The sequence below is a fragment of the Taudactylus pleione genome, unplaced genomic scaffold (assembly GCF_031769625.1).
Source record: "Taudactylus pleione unplaced genomic scaffold, aTauple2 ptg000471l, whole genome shotgun sequence".
NCBI classification, from domain to species: Eukaryota; Metazoa; Chordata; class Amphibia; order Anura; family Myobatrachidae; genus Taudactylus; species Taudactylus pleione.
Genome location: NW_028284873.1, coordinates 156,313 through 177,616, shown reverse-complemented (window position 1 = coordinate 177,616; position 21,304 = coordinate 156,313). Strand labels below are relative to the sequence as shown.

Here is a 21,304-nt window from a genome sequence, read left to right as displayed (position 1 = left end):
TTTTTATATCTTTTAGAGCTGGGATGGGGAACCTCAGGCCCAGGGGCCGTATGAGGCTCTTGGAATCATTCGGTCTGGCCCTCAGCTTTTTTTTCTGCTAGCCTCATCTGGCTAGCAGGGTGCCTAGAATGGAAGCCTGCAGCCAGAATCTATATAGCAGTGCCACATGGAGTGTCCTTAGGATACTTCAGACGGTCATGCCGCTGCCCTTACAGTTTCCCGGAGCATCCTGAGGATGTTCCGGGCATTGCTGTAATCACCGGCGTTTGTGGCCCCACCCCTGTGACGCACATGGAGAGGGGATGGCCTGCACTGGGCCCGCGAATGATGTTATATATATTAAAATGGCCCTCGGCAGAAAAAAGGTTCCCCACCCGTTATAGACAATATTTCTCCTAGAAAAATAGGTAAACAAGTTGAAAATTTCACAAAATTGAAAGGACATATACTAGGTTCTCGAATCCCTCGTTGATGAATAGCAGCCTATTTTGTGGTTAAGTGTTGCCATCATGGCGATATCTGTTTGACCCCACTTCTCAACTGCCTGTAGAATTATCTATGGATAAAAGCACTGTTCTGTGGAAGTAGGGCCTTCCTGCTGAAAGTTCACTACGCCGTACTCAAGTCCTGGAAAGAATACATTGCATAATCACTTTCATATATATACACACACACACACACACACACATAGATATATATATATTTTTTTTTAATGCTGGGGAGCTCTTGGTGGCTCCAGGGCCATTGAGGAATGCAATGGCTGTGACGTCAGACTGAAATTTTAAAGATTGAGCTTTGACAAGAGTTCCAGAACATTGATGCCGCACTGAAGAGTAGCAACACCCCAGCCCTTATGACTGGCACATCTTTTGAGGAACGTCCAGTCAAATGGTGAAGGCACTACCTCTGTTGAGGAGGACATTCCTGTGACACCAAAAGAGTGACACTGTCTTTAGTGACAAATGGGTGAATTGGCTGTATAAATAATGTATATGTGTTTCATTTCTTATGGATTATTTTTCCCTATGACTCATATTCCCAAGTAAACATATCTACTGAGAGCTAATTAAGAGCGTATGAGTGTCTGCAATGAGAAAATCGTGTGTTCTCAAAAGAATACTCCAAGGTGTATTGTATGGATGTCTGAGCTGATATATGTATATTGATCAGATGCAGGGATGAGAATCCTGCCTTGGTTAATAGGTTGTCCAAGTAAAGATGGACTCACACCTTTTATTCTCAGAAGAACCACTATTGCTTACATGAATGTAATACAAACTCTTGGCAATATCTAGATGTTGACAGGAAGAACCCAAAACTGAAAATGCTGAGAAGAGACTGAGAAGAGGAGGAGGCCCTTCCAGATTGGAACCTGCAAGCATGATTTCCTTGGGGTCAATTGAATAAGGTCATGCGAGCAGTTTTCACAGCGAACTCACACCGTGAAATGCATTTAATTTAATTTAATTTCCAAACTGGCACTGAATTTGCGTTTTATTTGTCCGCACAGATAAAAATATAGGAGAAAATCTTCATTTTACAACTTTCCCAATGAATAATTACACACTTGGAGGGATTAAGTACCTTTATTGGCCAAATTATCCTATATCAGTGTTCAGATGAATTTCTCTTAAAAGCGCAACGGGGTAAATGTGGGACAGGTATGTGGAGGTGTAAGTGATGTACAGACAGGTATGTGGGAGGTGCTGTATTGATGCTGAACGCTCGTTGGCTGAGAGAGATGAGCCTTCCGCCTCTCCGCCAATGAGCGGTTCCCACCATTGACTTCAATATCGAGAACCGCGAAAAGGAGAGTTACGGTAAAACTTACTTTGGTTAACTCTTTCTTCAAAGTCCATAGGGTCCACAGGGAGACATTGGGGGTGTAGGTGGGACCTCGAAAACCAGACACCAACAGCAAAGTATTTCAATCCCAGGACCTACCACTATACCCTGCCCACAGCCTGAGGGCACTTCAGTTTTGTTAACAAGCCCAAGGCAGGAGCAGGATAGGAAGACTGGTACACTAAGGAATCACTCACAGAGAAGGAAAAGTGACCAGGAGAAGAAAATCCATAGAAGCTAGGAGCGTCTGGGCGGGTGCCCTGTGGACTTTGACGAAAGAGTTAACCAAGGTAAGTTTTACCACAACACTCCTTTAGGTTCTATAGGGCTCCACGGGGAGACATTGGGGATGTCCCAAAGCAGTTATTCATGGGCGGGAACACTCCTGAGCCGATAGGTGAACCCTATGCCCGAAGGAAGCATCCTGAGAGGCAAAAGTATCAAAGGCATAAAACCTAAGAAAGGTGTGGAGAGAAGACCAGGTGGCCGCCTTGCATAGCTGTTCAGCTGAGGCGCCCCGCTGGGCTGCACACAAGGGACCCACAGAGTGAGTAGAAAGAGCTGAGACTGTAGTCGGCACAGGAAGGCCAGTCTGCGTGTAAGCCTGTGAGATAGTCATGCAAATCCATCTGGCCAGAGTCTGTCTGTTATATGGATTGCACAAGAGGGGATGGCCAGCTAAGACAAAGAGGGAGTCCGATTTTCGGATGGAAGCAGCACGGGTCCACGTAGATCTTTAGAGCACGAACCACATCCGAAGAGGCCTCACCTGCCAAGAGGTCTGGTGAAATAAAGGCCGAAACCAAATTTCCTCATTCAGGTGGAAACGAGAAACCACCTTGGGAAGGAAGCCTGGGCGTGTTCGAAGAACAGCCCTGTCCTGATGAAATATCAAAGGGGGGAGCGACGTAAAAGCTCCCCTAAATCCGATACCCTATGGGCAGATGCTATAGCCAGAAGAAACAGTCTTTGCAGTGAGCCATTTGACATCCACTGATTCCAGGGGTTCAAATGGAGGTTCCTGAGGTGCTTGGAGCACCACTGACAAATCCCATGGTGCCACAGGAGGGATAAAGGGAGGTTGTATTCGTAGAACACCCTGCATGAAGGTGTGAACATCTGGTATAGGAGCAATTCTGCGCTGAAACCAGATAGACAAAGCAGAGACGTGCACTTTCAGAGATACTAGGATGAGGCCTAGATCCAATCCACCTTGAAGAAAGGCAAGAATTTTAGAAACCTTAAAGACTTGAAGGTCAATTTCTTGGAGCACACCAATGGAAAAAAGTATGCCATATTCTGTGGTAAATCCTGGCTGGTTTACGCACTTTTAGCATGGTCTGGACCACAGAGCTGGAAAAAACCCTAGCGGATGTAGACATGGACCATGAGCAACAGGTCTGCTCGTAGAGGAAGCTGAAGATGAAAGTCTATGGAGAGCCTTTGAAGATCGGAGTACCAGTGTCATCTGGGCCAGGCTGGAGCTATTAATATGACTGGGCCTCCCTCCTGGTGTCAGGGAAGACTTTTTCCAGTTGATCAGCCAACCGTACATTTGTAGAAAGGCAATGGTTATCTGCAGATGGCTGTGAAGTTTCTCTGGGGAGCTTGCCAACAGCTAGAGATCGTCTAAATACTGGCGCAGTCTGATCCCGACGAAGAGAGGCCCCCATAACTGCCAACCCGAGGGGCCGTTGAGGCCAAATGGCAGAGCATGGAATTGGTAATGTTGCTGCAGTGTAGCAAACTGGAGATATTCAGGCTGCAGGCTTGTCCTCAGACTTGGCAGGTGGACGTCTAGTAGCCCAGGCTTGTTTGGCCCCAGGCTTGGAGGCCTTGGCTGATGTCTGTTGCCCTAGAAAGGACTGACCCTTGGCTTTGTCTTGAGAGCAGAGGGCAGGAACACTGTCTTGTTAGTCACTAAAGTAGTCGCAATTTTATCCAATTCTGGACCAAATAGAAGTCTCTAGCATAAAGCAGAGACTGCAGTGCCCGTTTTAATTCCGAATCTGCTTTCCAAAATCGTAGCCAAAGAATACGGCGGGTCACTACCGAAGTGGCAGATACCCTGAAAGCCAGGAAAGCCGTATCCATAGCTGCTTCACCTAAGTAGGAGGCTGCATCTATAATGTGAGATATGTAGGACAGCTGTTCCCTTGAAGCATCAGGGGAAAAGTCTCTTCTAGGGCCTCTGCCCAACTCTCAATGGCTTTTGCCACCCAGGCTATAGCCCTAGCAGGACGAGTAATGGCTCCTGTAAGAGAGTATATAGATTTATGACAAGCTTCTATAAATCTATATACGTCCCCCGTTGGGGGAACTTCCCATTTAGTACAATCAGTAGCTGGAAGAGGGTAAAAGGAACTGAACTGTTTTGGAATTTAAAACCTTTTACCGGGCATATTACAAGCTTCACTCATGTGATCAGATAGCTGGTCAGAGTGAGGAAACTCCGGTAAAATAACCTTTTGTCACTTAAAAGTGCATGTTTTTTCTTAAGAGCAGGTTCATCCTCCTCTATTTGTAGAATAGTTTTAACAGCTCTCACAAGAGCAGGTATATTTAGTTTAGAGGGTGGCTCCTCTTCTCCTCAGAGCAAGAGAGATCTGTCTCTTCTCCCTACCCAGATGATATCTCAGAATCAGATAACTGTGTGGATGGTGAAGATATCATAGAACGTTTAGTAGGCTTAGGAGGTAAAGGTTTATCTTTTTGCAGCATTTGCTGAATAACCGAGAAGTATTAGCCAAAGTCTGTACTGAGGTAGACAGGACATCTATCCATGGGGGAAGTAAAGGGTTTGCAGGGCGTACCTGCTGTGGCCATCCCATAGGTGGAGCTACCACAGTGCTGCTACTTGGTCCACAAGTTTTTCCAGCATTTAGGAAAAGGCAGCCCAGGGTGGGTCCTGAGGGAGACACCGGGCTGATGGACCTGGGGCTATGCAACAATTAATACAGAGACCATCCTGAATGAGGTCCTCTGTGGCTAAGCCCGCTGAGCTGGACTTACAAGCCATCAGAGTAGGAGCAGCAGCATCAGGCTGCTTGTTATTCTTTCCTCCGACAGACAGTCACAAGAATAGAATACACAGTATGATACAGTGCAATGAACACCTTGCAGTATTTGTAATATGGCACAAAGTAGTGTGCAACCGCGCTATATATGGCACATTGTAGTGTGCAGCCACGCTATATAGTATGTGATTGTACCTCACATCTGCTATTTAAGGGTGAGGACTATGAACCCCCAATACCTTAGTATGTCAGGGTATAGTAGAAAAAAGGGACAGGTATAAACTGACAATATTGAAGATAGAAATTAGCATTAGCACAAGTCACATACAAAAACAGAAAAAAAACATTACATGTCTGCAATGGGCGCTAAAATCAACTTCAGAGACCACAGTTTCTGGTAGGACATAGCACTGTATAACCTGACCTGTGGGAGAGGTATACAGGGAGACTGGACCCAGCGTTGCCCGGAGACCTGCTTGCCTAAAATGGCTGCCGCGCGTCTGAGGAGGCGGAGGGTGAAGCAGCTCAGTGGAATGGAGCCCTGAGCTGAGGGAGGGGCTGCAGGGAGAGCGCCTTATCCACTGGCTGACGTTAACCACTGGGTCCATTGTAAGCAAGACTGCACTAAGACGAGGGTCCCCGAAAACGGGATTCCGCCTTACCGGTCCCCTTGATTCCGGGCTGCAGTCTGGGGTCAGGGAGCTAGCTAGCCCTCCTCGGAGCCCCGCTGGGAGTACCTAGCACAGGCTTGGTGACAAAGCGCCGCGGAGGGGTGATGGGGTGGCAGCACAGATGTCCGGAGTACAGTCTGGTGCTGCTCACAATTTGGCAAAAAAAAAAAATGAATAGTAAATTAAAACAAAATTAAAGCTTGGGCTGCTTAATGCAACGAAACTGAAGTGCCCTCAGGCTGTGAGCAGAGTATAGGGGGAAGGACCAGAGCATCCTGGGATTGAAAAGCTTTGCTGTTGGTGTCCGGTCTTTCAGGTTCCACCTACACCCCCAATGTCTCCCTGTGGACCCCTATGGACCCTGAAGAAGAAAGTAACCTTAAGTCACCTTAGCGGTTCTCACCATTAAACTTCAGTGGCGGGAAGCGTTCATTGGTTGAGGAGGAAGGCTCATCTCACTCAGCCAATGAGCGCTCAGTGAAATCCCATCGCCGAGCCGTCATTCGGGTAGTACTAACGTTCAGTGGTCCTCGAATTTTCGGTGTGTTATTTTGCCAAGCCCCACAGATGCCTACTTTGGAATGAAGAGAACGTGATCCAAGCATACAGAGGTGAGTATAGTGTTTTTTGTTTTTTTTTGTTTTTTTTACAGGTATGCGAATTGGCTTCAGGGATACTTAGGTGAGTATGTGAGATAGTGTGTGTGAGTGCGCAGGTACGTTTAAATAAACTTTTACTGTTTTTAAAATATTTATTTTGCAGTGGAATTACAGGTACCAGCGGGCCTGTAATGCCCCACATGCTAGTACTCGTGGTTCTCCAAGTTCCAGCATGCGTGGGAGGTTTGCTGGGACCTGTAGTTCCACAGCAAGAGACAATTTTAACTCTCTGAAATGCAACACACTTTACATAATCAACCAAGCACCAACCACAGCTCCAGGGTTGCTGTGGTTAACCTCGGGCTATCAGCCCAGGCCTGGGGTGCCCTGGAGATTGGACTCCTTTATTGGGGGGTTCCCAGCTCACCAAGGATCCTTGGCCTGGGCTGACTAACGGTCAGGGGCAATGCTTGGGCTGGGGAACCACAGAAAGGGTTCCCCTGGCTGTGGTTCCGCTAGCTGAGGTCCCGGGATCCCGCCAGGATCCCCAGAGCAGTACCAGCATCATAGCGCCGGCGGGGTGTAGGAGTAATAGCACGGACGTCCTATTGGACTGTTCGTGCAATTTACTCACAGCAAAAATATTCAGGGGCTGTTTGAACAGTCCCCCCTCTGAACAGTGACCAGACTCCGTGCCAGGCACCTACAAAACTGAGGTGCCTTGGCCTGGGGGCAGGGTATAGGAGAGGGACCCGCAGAGCATCCTGGGAGATGTCGTTTTTTGAAAACGCTGAAGGTGCCCGATGGACCCTGCAGTAGAAAGACCTAACCATGCCATCAATACTGAAATACAAACATATAGGAACAGTTGGGCTTGTTTGGCTATTTAATAAAGACCATTAAAGATGGTGCCAGTTCTCTGCCATCAATGGACTCTCAGTCTCTAATCTTAAAGATGGCGACAACTTTGTTAGATACTTTACTTCACAGTGCTCAGACCAAACAATTTTAAAAACATATATGCTACTTGATGTAACCAAGAAAATACACAATACCGTAAGTGAAGAACACTATGTTCCTAGAGAATCTTCAATTATAGTATTCATTCTACATTGCAGATTTACCGGATCTGGGTCCCCTTGGTTGAAACGCTGGACGCTCCCGTGGGCGCTGCTCCCGTGTACGAGGTGGTGGAACTTGATTTTCTTGCTTACTTTCAGCTCTTGCCTGCAGTAACAGAAAGAATAGCTTTAATAGTCCCACAAATTTTATTTTTACTACATTTACATAATTAATGAAAGGGCTTCTTTAGAACGTATTAATTAGAACTGTTTAAATGACCAGCCTGTAAATTCAAGTGTCCATCTAAAACATATGCAGGTAAGATTCTAAAGGCAGATCTATTGGAAAGAATACAATGTACTCAAAAAAAAAAGTTGAGCAAAAACAGCAAGGACTATAATTTAAGACAGAAGGCTAATACAATCACAAAATAATAAATACTCAAGACAAACAAAAAGGCCAAATGAATAAAATGTGTACTTTGGGGAGCAGTCACAGATAAATTACCTGTGAGGCAGGAGCTTTTATTACATGGGGTGGAATTCCTGATGATGGGACAGTACCACTGGGAGGCAGGTTTTTACTGGTCACTGATGCCCACGAGAAAGCCTACAGAAAATAAATGCCGAGACTTAACAAGCTTTACACGGAGTTACATCTAATATGCTAATACCAAGTTAAAACCCTTGGTGCTAGATAGGAAGTGGCAGCTGTGATGAGGTAGCCAACCACACAAAAAAAAAAAAAAGCATAGAATTACACAACACAAGTTCTGACCATGTGCCAGAAAATAGGATTTTAGGTCAACTTACCGTTGAAGCCTTTTCACTTAAGCAAGTTGGAGAACACTGGACAATCGAATTGTAGGTTGGGGCTGGAGCTGGCACTTTATGAAACTAGCTTTAAATCCTAAGGCCCTCCCCCCTGCAATACGTTTTTTTTTTGTTCAAGAGTGTCCAGAGGGGAGTAAGCAGGATCCCCCATGAAACTGTTTAGAACCAAACAAACTAGTAGGGAAGAAAGACTGTCAATAACCATAACCTTGCAAGACTGAGCGTGAGGGAGGGAACGCAGTGTTCCCGAGCCTGCTTAAAAGAAAAGGATTCAACTGTAAGTTGACCAAAAATCCTATTTTCTCTTGCAGCAAGGCTGGGGAACATTGGACAATGAGACGTTCAAAAGCCGCCCTGGGGAGGGAACGCACAGGCTGCCTGACCGGAGAACTGTACGCCCAAAGTGCGTGCTGCTGGAGGCAACAAACCCTGAAAATGAGCAACAGGGGACCAGATAGCTGCACCACATACCTGTGCTGCTGAAGTTCTGTGCCACTCTAGCAAGAGGCGCTGACATCCGATCTGGTGGCGGTCGCCCCGCACCAGACTAGGCTTGAGGGATGACTGAGTGGATCCAATGCGCAAGGGTCTGCTGAGTAGCCGGCCAACCATATCATGCGCGTCAGAAAGAACCCACAAAGAACAGCACGGCGTCACAAGAAGATGCATCCAAGGAAGTCTGCAGAGCCAGATCATTCTACTCTCGAGAATTCGCCAAAAGGAGGAAGAACCGGAAGGACAGCATCCAGGTGTAAGTACAAGGCCGCAACAAAAAAAGAAAAGTGGCGGCTGGAAAGTAAAACCTGTACGGAAAATTGCACAATCGTCGTGGAAGACAAGGCGGCTTGCCAACCCTAAATACAGAACTATGCCGAGGGAAGGCAATAGCCCTAAGGAAGACCAGCTTACAAGCAACTAACAGAAGATCCATTGAATGCAACGACTCCAATGGAGCCTGTGTGAGAGCCGATAAGACTAGATTAATATTCCACGGCTCCACCTGCGGACAAAACGGTGGCTAAAGACGCAACACACCTTGTAAAATGGACTGGACACTCGGAAGACACAAACACAGCTGGAAAGAAAATGACAGGGCCAAAGACTATAGTCACAACACAAAGTTGTCAAATGGTTTCCAAGCCCTCCAGGAGGAAGGCCAAGAAAAGTATCCAAACCCGGAGGTAAGCGAGAGATGGAAACGGAGCCTGAGCTCGCAGCCTAGTACAGACCATTAGAGAGAAAAACCTGCAGCGCTCTCTCTCTCTCTGTCACAGACGGCCAGTCGCGAAAACCAACCAAGGAAATGCCCTGGTAGGAACTGGCCTAGTTACAGCAGGTCTGGACGAAGTGGAAGGCGCCACCCCGGACCTACCGATCTTGGGAGAACGTCCGCGTAACATGACCAGTGTAGCCACTCGGAGTACCCTCACTCTGGAAGCCTCAATGCCCCTAGACACCTGAGGGAACAGTGTGGACGGTGGAAACAGATGCTCTGGATGAAAAGTTCCACGGAACAGTCAAAGCAGCCACTTGCGGAAGTCAGTAGATACCCAGATCCCCTACCAAACTGTGGAGCCTCGCAAACATGCTGACGGTAGTAAGACCACTGGAGAAAGAGACCACTGCCTTGGGAGAAACGTGATACTGCTAAGATCACTGTCCAACATCCCACCACTGGTATGACAACCACTGAGAGAAGGAATAAAGGTGTCCGACCCGGACAGACTTTGGTATTGCCGCCGCGTTCTTGTGCCTGCCTGAAGAAAAGTCTTTGTCCATCTGACTGCGACCAGCCAGCGAGGATGAACAGGACCACCAACAGATAGAACGAGCTTGGAGCTCGAGCCCATCGAACAGCCGAGCCGGTGTGGATGGTGACCCAAAGCCAGGAAGCCGAAAAGCAAATTCACGGGACCTCCCGTGAGTAGAACCTGGTCCACTGAATGGTCTCTACGTGGATACCAACTTGCCCAATAACCGAATGTTTCACAAGGCCGACGGACGAGGCACCGACCGAACCTTTGACAAAGATTGGTAGGGTCCGTTCACTGTTAGCCGCAAGAAAAACACAGCTGGAGAGGGGTGTTGGAGGCCACCCCCAGAACTGAAGGTGCAGACAAGCAAACAAAGGAGACCCTGCAAAATCTGGATACAGCACGGAGCTTAAAGTACTTGAGACAAGCGACCGAGGAAGATCCGGTACTGTGAAGAACAGGCATCCTTTACAAGCAGGACCTCCAAAGAGGGCCAAATTGTGATAACTTCTGTGCACTGCAGCACCGACTGTATTGTGTACCAGACACAAGGAGCCGGGGCTCCACCAAATGGTAGGGCCCTGGAATAGACAAGGAACAGAGTCGATAACCCACTGAGGAAGTAGAAGGACCGGCCCAAACGGAACCTGAAGACACGCGTTCCAGACGTCTAGCGAGGATTTGTTGGCCTCTGTGCTGTGGTTCCCTGATCAGAGAGTTCATGCGAACTGAACTACCCCACCCCCTCTAGGAAGGAGATAGAACCCCAGTTCCCGTCTGTAGCTGGCACAGGAAGGCCAGACTGCGGGTAAGCCTGTGAGATAGTCATGCGAATCCATCTGGCCAGAGTCTGTTTGTTAGCTGGCCATCCCTTCTTGTTGAATCCATATAGGACAAAGAGGGAGTCCGATTTCCTGATGGAAGTAGTATAGTCCACGTAGATCTTCAAAGCACATCCAAAGAGGCCTCACCTGCCGAGAGGTCTGGTGATTGAAAGGCCGGAACCACAATTTCCTCATTAAGGTGGAAAGGAGAGACCACCTTGGGAACTAAGCCAGGGGCCAGTTCGAAGAACAGCCCTGTCCGGATGAAAGATTAGAAATGGGGAGCAACAGGAAATCTGATACCCTACCAACAGGACCGTGCCTCCCTTTTGCTTGAACTTACAAAGAACCAGAGGGAGAAGGGAAACTAGAGGAAAGAGATATGCCAAATGAAAGGTCCACCTCACAGATAATGCGTCCACGAAGGGTGCGTTGGAGTCACTCGTCCTGGCCCCGTACACCGGAAGTTTGTGGTTGTGTCGTGAGGCTATGAGTTCCACGTCCGGTAGACCCCATTTGTCCACCAGGAGCTGAAAGACTTCTGGATTGAGAGAACACCCACCTGCATGCACGTTGTGACAGCTGAGGAAATCTGCCTCCCAATTGAGAATCCCCGAGATGAATACTGCAGAGTTGGCGGGGCACTTCTGCAATTGCTGACCAACTTAGAGTGCCTCCTTGGTGATTGAGGCAGGCCACTGCTGTGGCGTTGTCGGACTGTACTTGTACAGGCCTGCACTGAAGAATATCCTGAGCCAGAGTGAGGGCTCTGTAAATGGTTCGGAGTTCCAGTACGTTGATTGGGAGTCAAGTGTCCTTGGAAGTAGTGCTGGCTGGTCACTGCGACCCACCCGTGGAGACTTGCGTCCTTGGTGAGGAGTGCCCAGTCCGGGATCCAAAAGGGGCGACCCTTGTTTAGGTGGTACGTCTGGAGACACCAGGATATGGACAGACAAACCTCCGGAGAGAGGCCCAGCATCTGGGATGTGAGCAGATGGAGTAGCCCGTTCCACTTGGAGAGAATCAGGTGTTGTAGGTGCCTGGAGTGAAACTGAGCAAACTCCACCATGTCGAAGGTGGACACCATGGTTCCCAAGGTCTGCATTGCAGAGTGAATTGACACTCGGCAACTGTGGAGTAATCTGCGCACTCGGTACTGTAATACAGAGATTTTGTCTGCTGTCAGAAAGATTCTGAGCCTGAGAGTCCAGGAAGGCTGCCAGATGTACCATTCTTTGAGAAGGGGAGGCTTTTTCCAGTTGATCAGCCAACCGCGCATTTGTAGAAAGGCAATGTTACTTGTAGATGTCGGTGAAGAATTTCTGGGGAGCTTGCTAAGAGCAAGAGATCGTCCAAGTATGGGAGCAGACAAAGATAGGCCGCCATAACGGTCATGATCTTGGTAAAGACCCGAGAAGCTGTAGAAAGCCCAAAAGGCAGTGCTTGAAATTGGTAAGATTGGAGGGTACGTGCGCTCCTTGGTTGTGTGTGTGTATTGGTGGGGAGAGGGAGGAGGGAAAAAAACGGGGGGAGGTTGGGGGGAGCAGATGGCTGTGTGTTGTGGTGTATGTGTTGTTGTAGAACAGAAATACTGGAGGCTGGATGGGTGGTGGAAGAAACTTACGTTTATTTGTATCTGTGTGTGCACATAGGGGGTGGTAGTTGCTTAGTAGGAGGCACAGTGCTCCTGGAGGATAAATGTCTCTTAGATGGTTCGTGGCAGCACACACTGCCCAGTTGTTGGTGATTTGGGGTGACAGGGCGTATCCAGTGTGGGGAGTAGGGTCAACCCTTTCAGGGGGCTCCTTGACATGTGGTCCTGACTACTGCATGCTTCCCTGCTGGACCTATGGTCGACAGACTTCTGAACTGGGATGCCCTGTTGGAGGTGATCACAACACCACCACCACCCCGAAGCGCATCCCAAACCCAGTATTAGTGCTTGAAATTGGTATTGTTGCTGTAGGACAGCAAACTGGAGATACTGCTTATGAGACGATGCTATAGGTACATGTAGGTAAGCATCCTGAATGTCCAGGGACACCATAAAATCCTCAGGCTCCATAGCCAGGACAATAAGGTGTAGGGTTTTCATACCAAACCTGGGCACCCTGATAAACTTGTTCAGAGACTTGAGGATAGGCCGATGAAACCTGTTGGGCTTCTAAACAAAGAAAAGGGTAGAATAGCACCTTCACTTGCTATGATGAGGTGACCAGAATTATTGCCCCCGAGAGTAGTAAGGACTAACGGCCTTCTGGAGGAGCAGGGCTTTGCTTGGGTCCTGTGCAAAAGAACTGCTGGTGGTGGGCCGCCTCAGGAATGAAGAAGTCGGCCTCCCACCCTGGGAACACCCAGGGAGAGGCCCGCCCAATCAGACTGAAGGCTTGTCCTCCCATTTGGTAGGTGGACGTCTAGTAGCCCAGGTCTGTTTGGTCCTAGGCTTGGAGGCCTTAGTGGATGCAGACTACAGTGGAAAGAACTGATTAGCTTTTCCTTGGGGACGAAAGGACTGAAAGGATGACATTCGAGGCTTAGTAGCTGCCAAGGTCGTCACAATCTTGTCCAATTCTGGGCCATACAGGATCTCCCCAGAATAAGGCAGAGACTACAAAGTAATTTTAGAGACCAAATCTGCCTTCCATGAGCGAGACCCAACAATACGGCGGGCTACCACGGAAGTAGCAAATGCCTTGGAAGCTAGGAGACCAGTATCCAAAGCCTCCTCTCTAATGTGAGATATGTAAGACAGCTGTTCCCTCAAAACATCTGAAGGAAATTATCTTCTAGGGCCTCTGCCCAACTCTCAATGGCTTTTGCCACCCAGGCCATAGCCCTGGCAGGACGAGTAATAGCTCTTGTAAGAGTATATAGATTTCAGGCAATCTTCAATCCTTCTATCCATAGTCTCCTTTAAGGAGTTTGCAGTATGGATAGGCAAGGTAGCATTCTTAATTAGGCGTGTCACGTGGGAATCTGCAGGGAGAACTTCCCATTTAGTGCATTCAGTAGCTGGAAGAGGATAAAAGGAAAAATCAAGCCTTTAGACAGCTGAAACCTTTTACTTGGCATATTCCATGCTTCACACATGATCAGATAGCTTATCAGAGTGAGGAAACTCTGGCAAAACTACTAGTGGCTCTTTTGCCTTAGGAGTGGGTTCTGCCTCTTCCATTTGAAGAATAGATTTTACAGCTCTCACAAGTGCAGGTATAATTTAGAGATGGGGGGGCTCCTCCTCTCCAATGGGAGTCAGAGTGAGAGGTCTGTGTCTTCTGCCTCCCCAGATGATAACTCAGAATCTGATAGCCGGATTGACTGGTAAAATAACAGTGTGCATAGTAGGAGTTTTTCCTTTTGCAACATTTGTTGAAAAGCTGTAGGAGGTAGCTGCCAGACTGTACGTCTACCCATGGGGGAGGCAAAGGTTTGGCAGGGAGTACCTGCTGTGACCATAACATAGGGGGAGCTACCACAGGAACCACTAGGTGGTCCGCATTATTGCCAACACCTGTGAAAAAGAAGCCCAAGGGAGGTCCTGAGGAGAGGATGCAGGGGCTGATGGGCCAGAAGCCATATAACAAGATGCACATAGACCATCTTGATTGAGATCCCCTGAAGCCAAGCCTGCTAATCTGGACTTTCAAGACATCAGAGTGGGAGCAGCAGGCTGCTCGTTATTCTTGGCTTTGCTAGACATAGCTGCAAAGGTAATGTAGCACACAATCTGGCACAGTGCAGTGAGCAACTCAGACAAACTGTATGTACAATATGGCACAGTGTAGTGCGCAACACAGATATACAGTATGTGATAACCCTCACAAATATAGGTAGATGTGAGGTACAATGAACCCCCTATACCTCAGTATTCCAGGGTTATAATGAAAGAAAGGGAAAGGTATAAGCGGACAGTTGAGAAAAAATAAACATACATCAGCGCTAGCACAAGTCAATGCAGACCATATAATATATCTGCAGAGGGCACTAAATTCAACTACACAGACAACACAGTGGCTGGTAGGAAATAGCACTGTATAACCTGGCTCCTGGGAGAGGTATACAGGGAGACCGGTCCCAGCGTTCCCGGAGACATGATGCACAAAACGGTTGCCGTTAGTCTCTAATGGGGTGGAGGGTGAGGGAGGAGCAGTTCAGGGGCGCCAAGACCGCAGTGGAATGGCACCCTGAGCTGGGGGTGCCCTGTCCCTTTGAGTCCCGGCTGCAGTCTGGGGTCCGAGGGGCCCTGCTAGCGAGGTCCCCCCGAAACCCAGCAGAGAGTACCTAGCCGAGGGCTGGAGTCACGGCGCCACGGAGGGGTGATGGAGCAGCAGTGCAGACAGACGTCCAGAGGACTGTCTAGCGCTGCTTGCACTGTATTCAAAATTAAAATAAATAAAGCTTGGGCTGCTTTACAGCAACCCCACTGTTCTACCGGTGATCCAGCTCCTGCCGGACACCGACAAAACTGAATTTCCTTCAGGCTGTGGGCGGGGTATAGGGGGGAGGACTGGAGCATTCTGGGATAGAAAAAGCTTTGCTGTTGGTGTCCAGTCTCCCAAGTACCACCTACACCCCATTGTCTCCCTGTGGAACCCTATGTATACTGAATAAGAAAAACTGTTTAGAAAGGCAGCTAATACATCAGCAAGGACACTTGGCCTTCCAGGAGACCAACCCCACAGCTGCAGGGGAGAGGATTTGTGTTGTGCAGAGCAGGCGAATGTAGCAGAGTCGGCAGAGGAATGACTCATCCATGCATCCCCTTCTGTCCCCATTGACTGTGCCACTGCAGATGGGGGAGAGCAGCGCTGGAAGCTCCGCCCCCTCCAATCTTCACTCTACCAGGACGCAGAGTATTTCCCAGTGTGAGGGAGAACTCTGGTCAAACCCGGCTGTTCCAAGCAGCCTGTAGTCTGCGCACTCCTCCTGCATATGTGTGAGGGGAGCCGCTGCCACAAAATCCGGCAAAACTGCGGCCGCCATTTGGGAACGCACTAGCAGCCGGCACCCTCTAAAAGGGTGACGGTGTGTGCCTGTCCATGGGCACAGGCAGTCTCAATGAAGACCGGAGTGTTGTTTTGGGTGGGGGGGTGGGGGGTTTACCGCCGAGGATTTTTGAAGATCATCATGTTATATGGCTAAAAATATAAATTGGATTTGCATCCATATAAATCAAGCTCCAATGTCTTAATATGGTGCAAGAAAATATTCGGGTATAAGTTATATAATTCAAGTCTTATATGTTCAGCAGCATATTGTTTGTGTGTGTATTAGTATAATCTTTGCGTAATGGTTTATTGAGTTTTAAAGATTTCATAGCGACGCCCACTGCCTCCCATTACCGCTCTTTCACATCCATAATACCCAACAGTCCTGCATATAAACTGCTAACATTGAGTACCATCGGCCCCTCACGCAGAATTACGGCAGCCCTGACCTTACGTAGAGATTGCTAACTTTGTTGCACGCAGTGAGTACTCAAGCTGCACATGCAGTCGCAATGGCTAATTCATGCACGCCAAAGTAAAAGCGTTCGAACAGGCATGGCTGCGTTTCTCCGACCACTCCAGTCACCACCCCCAAACACTGATCTAACACTCAGTCTGCGATGGCTTTCTTTCTGCGTGTGTGATCGCAGAGCGATCACAATGCTAACACGCACTCAGTGTGGTGCATAAGCATGCGCAGTACACACCATCAACCGATCTGCGTAAGCGGTTACAATTGAGAACCCATGATGATCAGGCCCAAAGTCATCTATTTAAAAAAAAAAATACTACTTTTTTCTCTGTATATTGCCATTTATTATGACTGGGAACCATCGCACAATCTCAGATCAAACAACAGATTACAACTCACAAATTTCGGAAAAAAAAAAAAAAAAGAATGTCCAGTGGCAAAAATAGAGACATTCATGACTCTTCAAATCCGTAACTTCAAACAAAAAGTTAGTAATGAAGACATTGTTTTAAATAAACATAATAATAGGCCTACAATTTACTTTTTATTTTCAATTACGTCCTTAAGTCCCAAGATAGCTTTCGGAAGAGACCTGTGTCTGCCGAGTTTAAGAACAAATAAATATGAAACAGCACCTACAACACAAACACCCAGTCTACCCATAAAAACAGTGTAGAATGTGGAACAAATCATAAGTTGTGATTAGGATGCTACCTGTATGGGGTTGTGTGTTCCGCATGTGCGGCTAGTCTAGATGTTAAGGTTTCTTAAGGGAAAATAAGTTTCTAAATAAATTTTCCCTACTGTGTGGTAAGTAAGCAAAGACCCTAGTTTTATTGGGATGGGAATCAATACAAAATTAACAAAATACAGGGCTATTAAAAATTAAAGCATCCCTACTTCGAGCACTCTGCAGTGAGATTTAAGGCTCATAATTAATAGAAACTTGAACAATAGGTATTTCCAAAGCATACGATAGACATTAAAGGAAAAATTTGTTCCAAATGTTGGCACCAGGAGGCGATGTGGTGAAACTTATTTTTTAGTTCAATAATGGGCTAGCACATACTCTGAAGTACCTGTTGCCCAAGTTTCTCTTCAATACGAGCCTCGCTCCATAGTCCTCGAAGTAGGGATACTTTTATTTAAGCAGCCCTGTACATTGGCCAACTGGAGGCACGAAAGTAATTGCCTCTAGGAGGGGTAATTCTACCAGTATAAGGGGGAGATCTAGTCTTGTAAAGGGTGATAAATGATCCCCAAAGTTAAATATAAAAGATAAACGTCCACTTTTACCTCTAGTTTACCCTTTTTAATTCTAAACTGGTTTCATATTAATATGGAGCCATTGTGGCTTTTCAAAACTTTGTAAATCTGTTATGACGAGACATAACAAGAGATATGGTAAGAACTTACCTTTGTTATCTCTGTTTCTACGAAGTCCATAGGGTCCACAGGGTTGACCTTGGGGTATAGGTTGGGAACCAAATCCGGGCACCACGCAGTTAAAGCTTTTAGCTCCCAGGATGCACTTGGGTCCACTCTCCCTATAACCCCGCCCCCCAGCCAGAGGCACCTCAGATTGTAAGTAGCCAAAGGCCGGAGGAGGAGAGAAAAAGAGAGAGAAAACTGGAACACTCTAGAACCATACTCACAGAAAAGGAGACGGGAAGCCGGTGACCAGTAACACAGCCCATATGAAGCCAGGTGCGTCAGGGCGGGCGCCCTGTGGACCCTATGGACTTCGTAGAAACAGAGATAACAAAGGTAAGTTCTTACCATATCTCTTGTTTTCTACTTCAGGGTCCATAGGGGGTCCACAGGGTTGACCTTGGGGATGTCCCAAAGCAGTTCAACCAAGGGTGGGGACGCTCCTGTGCTGAGAGGAGAATCCGTCGCCAAAAAGGAAGCATCCTGAGAGGCAAAGGAAACCAATGCCTAGAACCTTAAAAAGGTATGGACAGAAGACCACGTGGACACCTAGTAAGGCAAAACAGCCGAGGCGCCACGACGAGCCGCCCACGAGGGTTACACGGCCCGAGAAAAAAAACAAGCCTCAACGACAGAAATGCCCACCCATGGGTAGGCCCCTGAGGAAGACATACGAGGCCATCCAGTCAACATTTCATTATAGGCCGGCCATCGTTTCCTGTTAAAACCAGAAACCGCAGACCACCAATAAGGAGTCCGCTTACCATAAGGAACTTGAACGGATCACATAAAGCCAAAGAGGCCGGACCACAGTCCATGAGGCCACAACAGCCGAGAGGACTGGGAACTGAATGGCCATACCATAAGTTCCAGAATAATATGGAACCTAAAAACCACTTTAAGAAGAAACACAGGGCGAGAGCAACTCACACCCTGACATGATGCCCTCCAGAAGAGGGAGCCACATGAGAACGCTCCCCATTCAGACACTCTCCTGGTTGATTTAAACACCCTGAGAGAGAGAGAGAGAGAGCTTAAACAATAGACCATGTAATGGCTATCACAACCAGCGGTTCCATTGACTGTCCCCGGAGGGAACAAAGAACCACTACTAACTCCCCAGGAGTCCCTAGGGAGGACAAGTGGAGACATAATCCAGAAAACACTCCAAAGGATGAACTGGATATCAGAGCGGAGCAATTCCATATCTTAACCATACCGACAGTGTAGAAATCCGCACTGTCAGGAAGGCCAGGCCAAGGGTGAAACCCAAGCCAGCTGGAAGGAATGCCAGAATATCTGGAAATCCTGGACACCGGAGGATCGTATCGACAGGTACGATACCATAAGAATTATGTATGCCACAGTCCGTGGCAGATCCCAGCAAAGTCTGGCCTATCTGCTCTAAACATCTCAATGAAGACAGAGCCAGGGAAGCCCGAGGACCACAGTAGGGGCGCAGTTAAAGACAAGCGATCCAGATCCAGGGAAAAACAAGGACCCTGAGACAACAGGTCCAGATAGTGAAGCAGTAGGAACGGAGCATCGAGGAGGAGACTCCGAAAATCTTAGTACCAGTGATGTCTGGGACGACCTGGAGCCCCCAGAAGGAAAGCCCCTCCGTCTCGAATTAAACTTCCGAAGACCTCGAGGAAGAAGGGAGACCGGAGGACACAGGTACACAAAGTGGAAGGACCACTTCACTGACAAAGAGTCACTGAAGGTAGCTTCAGTACTCCTAGAGCTGGACTGTAACACCGGTAATGTGTGATCGAGTCAGAAGGCCATGGGGATCAATCCCCTCAGGGAGGCCCCCTCTGCTCACCAGGAGTTGAAACCTCTCTTGGAGAAGAGACTAGTCCCCGGGATGCACGCCGTGACGGCTGAGGAAGCCCGCTTCCCAATGGAGAGCTCCGGGAATAAACACCGCAGAGGTGGCCAGGAGAAGACCCTTGGACTATGTCAGAATGGGTGACATTCCTAACATTGCCACCCAACTACCAGTGTTGCCTAGATGGAAGCCACTGTTGTGACACTGTCGGACTGAACCTATTCAGGTTAACCGTGACAAATGGGTTAGGCCAGAGTGAAAGTCCAAGACAGCTTAAAGTATCAACAAGGTAAGTGGCAGGGCAGAAGCGACAGACGTCCAACTGCCCCGAAATGAATGCGGACCAGACACTGTCTTTAGCAAAGAACACCCTGGACGAGATGGCCATAGCCACCCGGACAGAGACCAACTCGCCTCCGTAGAAAGTATCATGGTTCGAACAGCGATCCGATGGAAAAAACTCGATCCATCTGGAGGGGAGTCAATTATGGCAAGGCCTGGAATGGAACTGAGCACATTCCACCCTACCAAAAGGTAGACACTCTGGTAGACCGCGCATCACAAAGAGTAATGACATATGTCGACTGCGTAGATATCCGCACACTCGAAGTTGAAGAGTGGAGATCTTGTCTTACGCCAGAAAAATTCTCAGATTCTGAGAATCCAGCAGTGCTCCCAGATGAAGAAAACCCTGTGAGGGATGCAGGGAGGACTTTTCTGTGACGAGAAGAAGCCCCGGTTATCCTGACCTGGCGGTAAAGTACCTTGGTGATCCTGCTAAAAGTAGGAGACCGTCCAGAGAAAGGAGCATTCGGATACACTGAACAGGTGAACTGTCAGAAAATCCATAAAGCTGGTAAACCCCGGTGGAGTTGAGGACAGCCCCAAAAGGCAGAGCCCGAAACTAACAAGTGTTGCTGTGGCACAGCAAACCTGAACCCATGCTGATGAGAGGGCTCTGTATGTACCCGTAGGTACGTATCCTGAATACTCGGATATACCATAAAATCCCCAGGTTCCAAACATCGGATGATGGAGCATGGACGATTCCACCTGAGTCAAGGCACCGTTGGAATCTGATTCAGGGATTTGAGACAGAGTATAGGCAAAGGAGGACCAGTCGGTCACCGCCCCAAAAAGAAAGTAGAACAACCAGTCCCTCACTGAGATAGTGAGGTTGGCCGAAATAGCTCTGCTTACCACAAAGACTGTATAGCTTTCTGGGATTGTAAGGCCCTGATCAGTTCTGAAGAAGGGCCCGTGTAACAATGCCTGTGAGGAGGCTGCATGAGCAATGAGAGGCCGTTGAGAATCAGTACCTCACTCTGGAAATTCCCCAGATGTAGACCTGTCCCGTCAGGCTGAGGGTATATCCTCAGGTGTAGAAACAGGGTCGTCCGGAAGTCCAGGACTGCTCGGTACTGGATACGGTGGCCCCCGTGGAGGCCGACAGCCTAGGAAAAAACAGGCCTTTAGGCTGACCCTGAGGACAAAAAGACTTAACAGAGTTAGTCCGAATGTAGTGGGAGTAGCTAAAGACGGTATCTCCCCATTAGTGATACTGCCAATGATGCAACGATCTTGTCAAGGTCAGGACCAAACAAGAACTTCCCCCTGGAAGGAGTGTGCACCTCTGCTTTCCCATAACGCAGCCATAGGGTACTGCGGCGGATACAGACGCCGCCGAAACCCTGAAAGTTAGAAGACCGGCATCCCATGAGGTAATCCCACATATGACCACTGCATATTTTGTGAGCGGCAAAAAGATATTTGAACCTCAGACGTGTTGGAGGGGAAAAACGTCACAAAAGCATCACCATGCGATGGCCATGGTAGGACGGGCAACAGGCCCTGAAAACTTGAGTACATTGATTTCAGGCAAAGTTACCACCTACGGATCCGTAAAATTCGTCCAGGTCGGGATGGGAGGCGTATTAATGCCTGTAACCCGATGATTAACATACAAATCCATCCCAG

At 48.2% G+C, this 21,304-nt stretch overlaps 1 protein-coding gene across 1 annotated transcript in view; it reads right to left on the bottom strand.

Moving 5' to 3' along the window:
- Positions 1-21,304, bottom strand: part of G3BP2 (G3BP stress granule assembly factor 2) — a 109,045-nt gene that overhangs the window by 3,896 nt on the left and 83,845 nt on the right. The window contains exons 8-9 of the mRNA XM_088448896.1: positions 7,702-7,803; positions 7,257-7,359 (exon numbers count right to left, since the gene is read on the bottom strand). Coding sequence (XP_088305022.1) covers positions 7,257-7,359; positions 7,702-7,803 — 205 coding nt within the window. The remainder of the gene's footprint in view (positions 1-7,256; positions 7,360-7,701; positions 7,804-21,304) is intronic.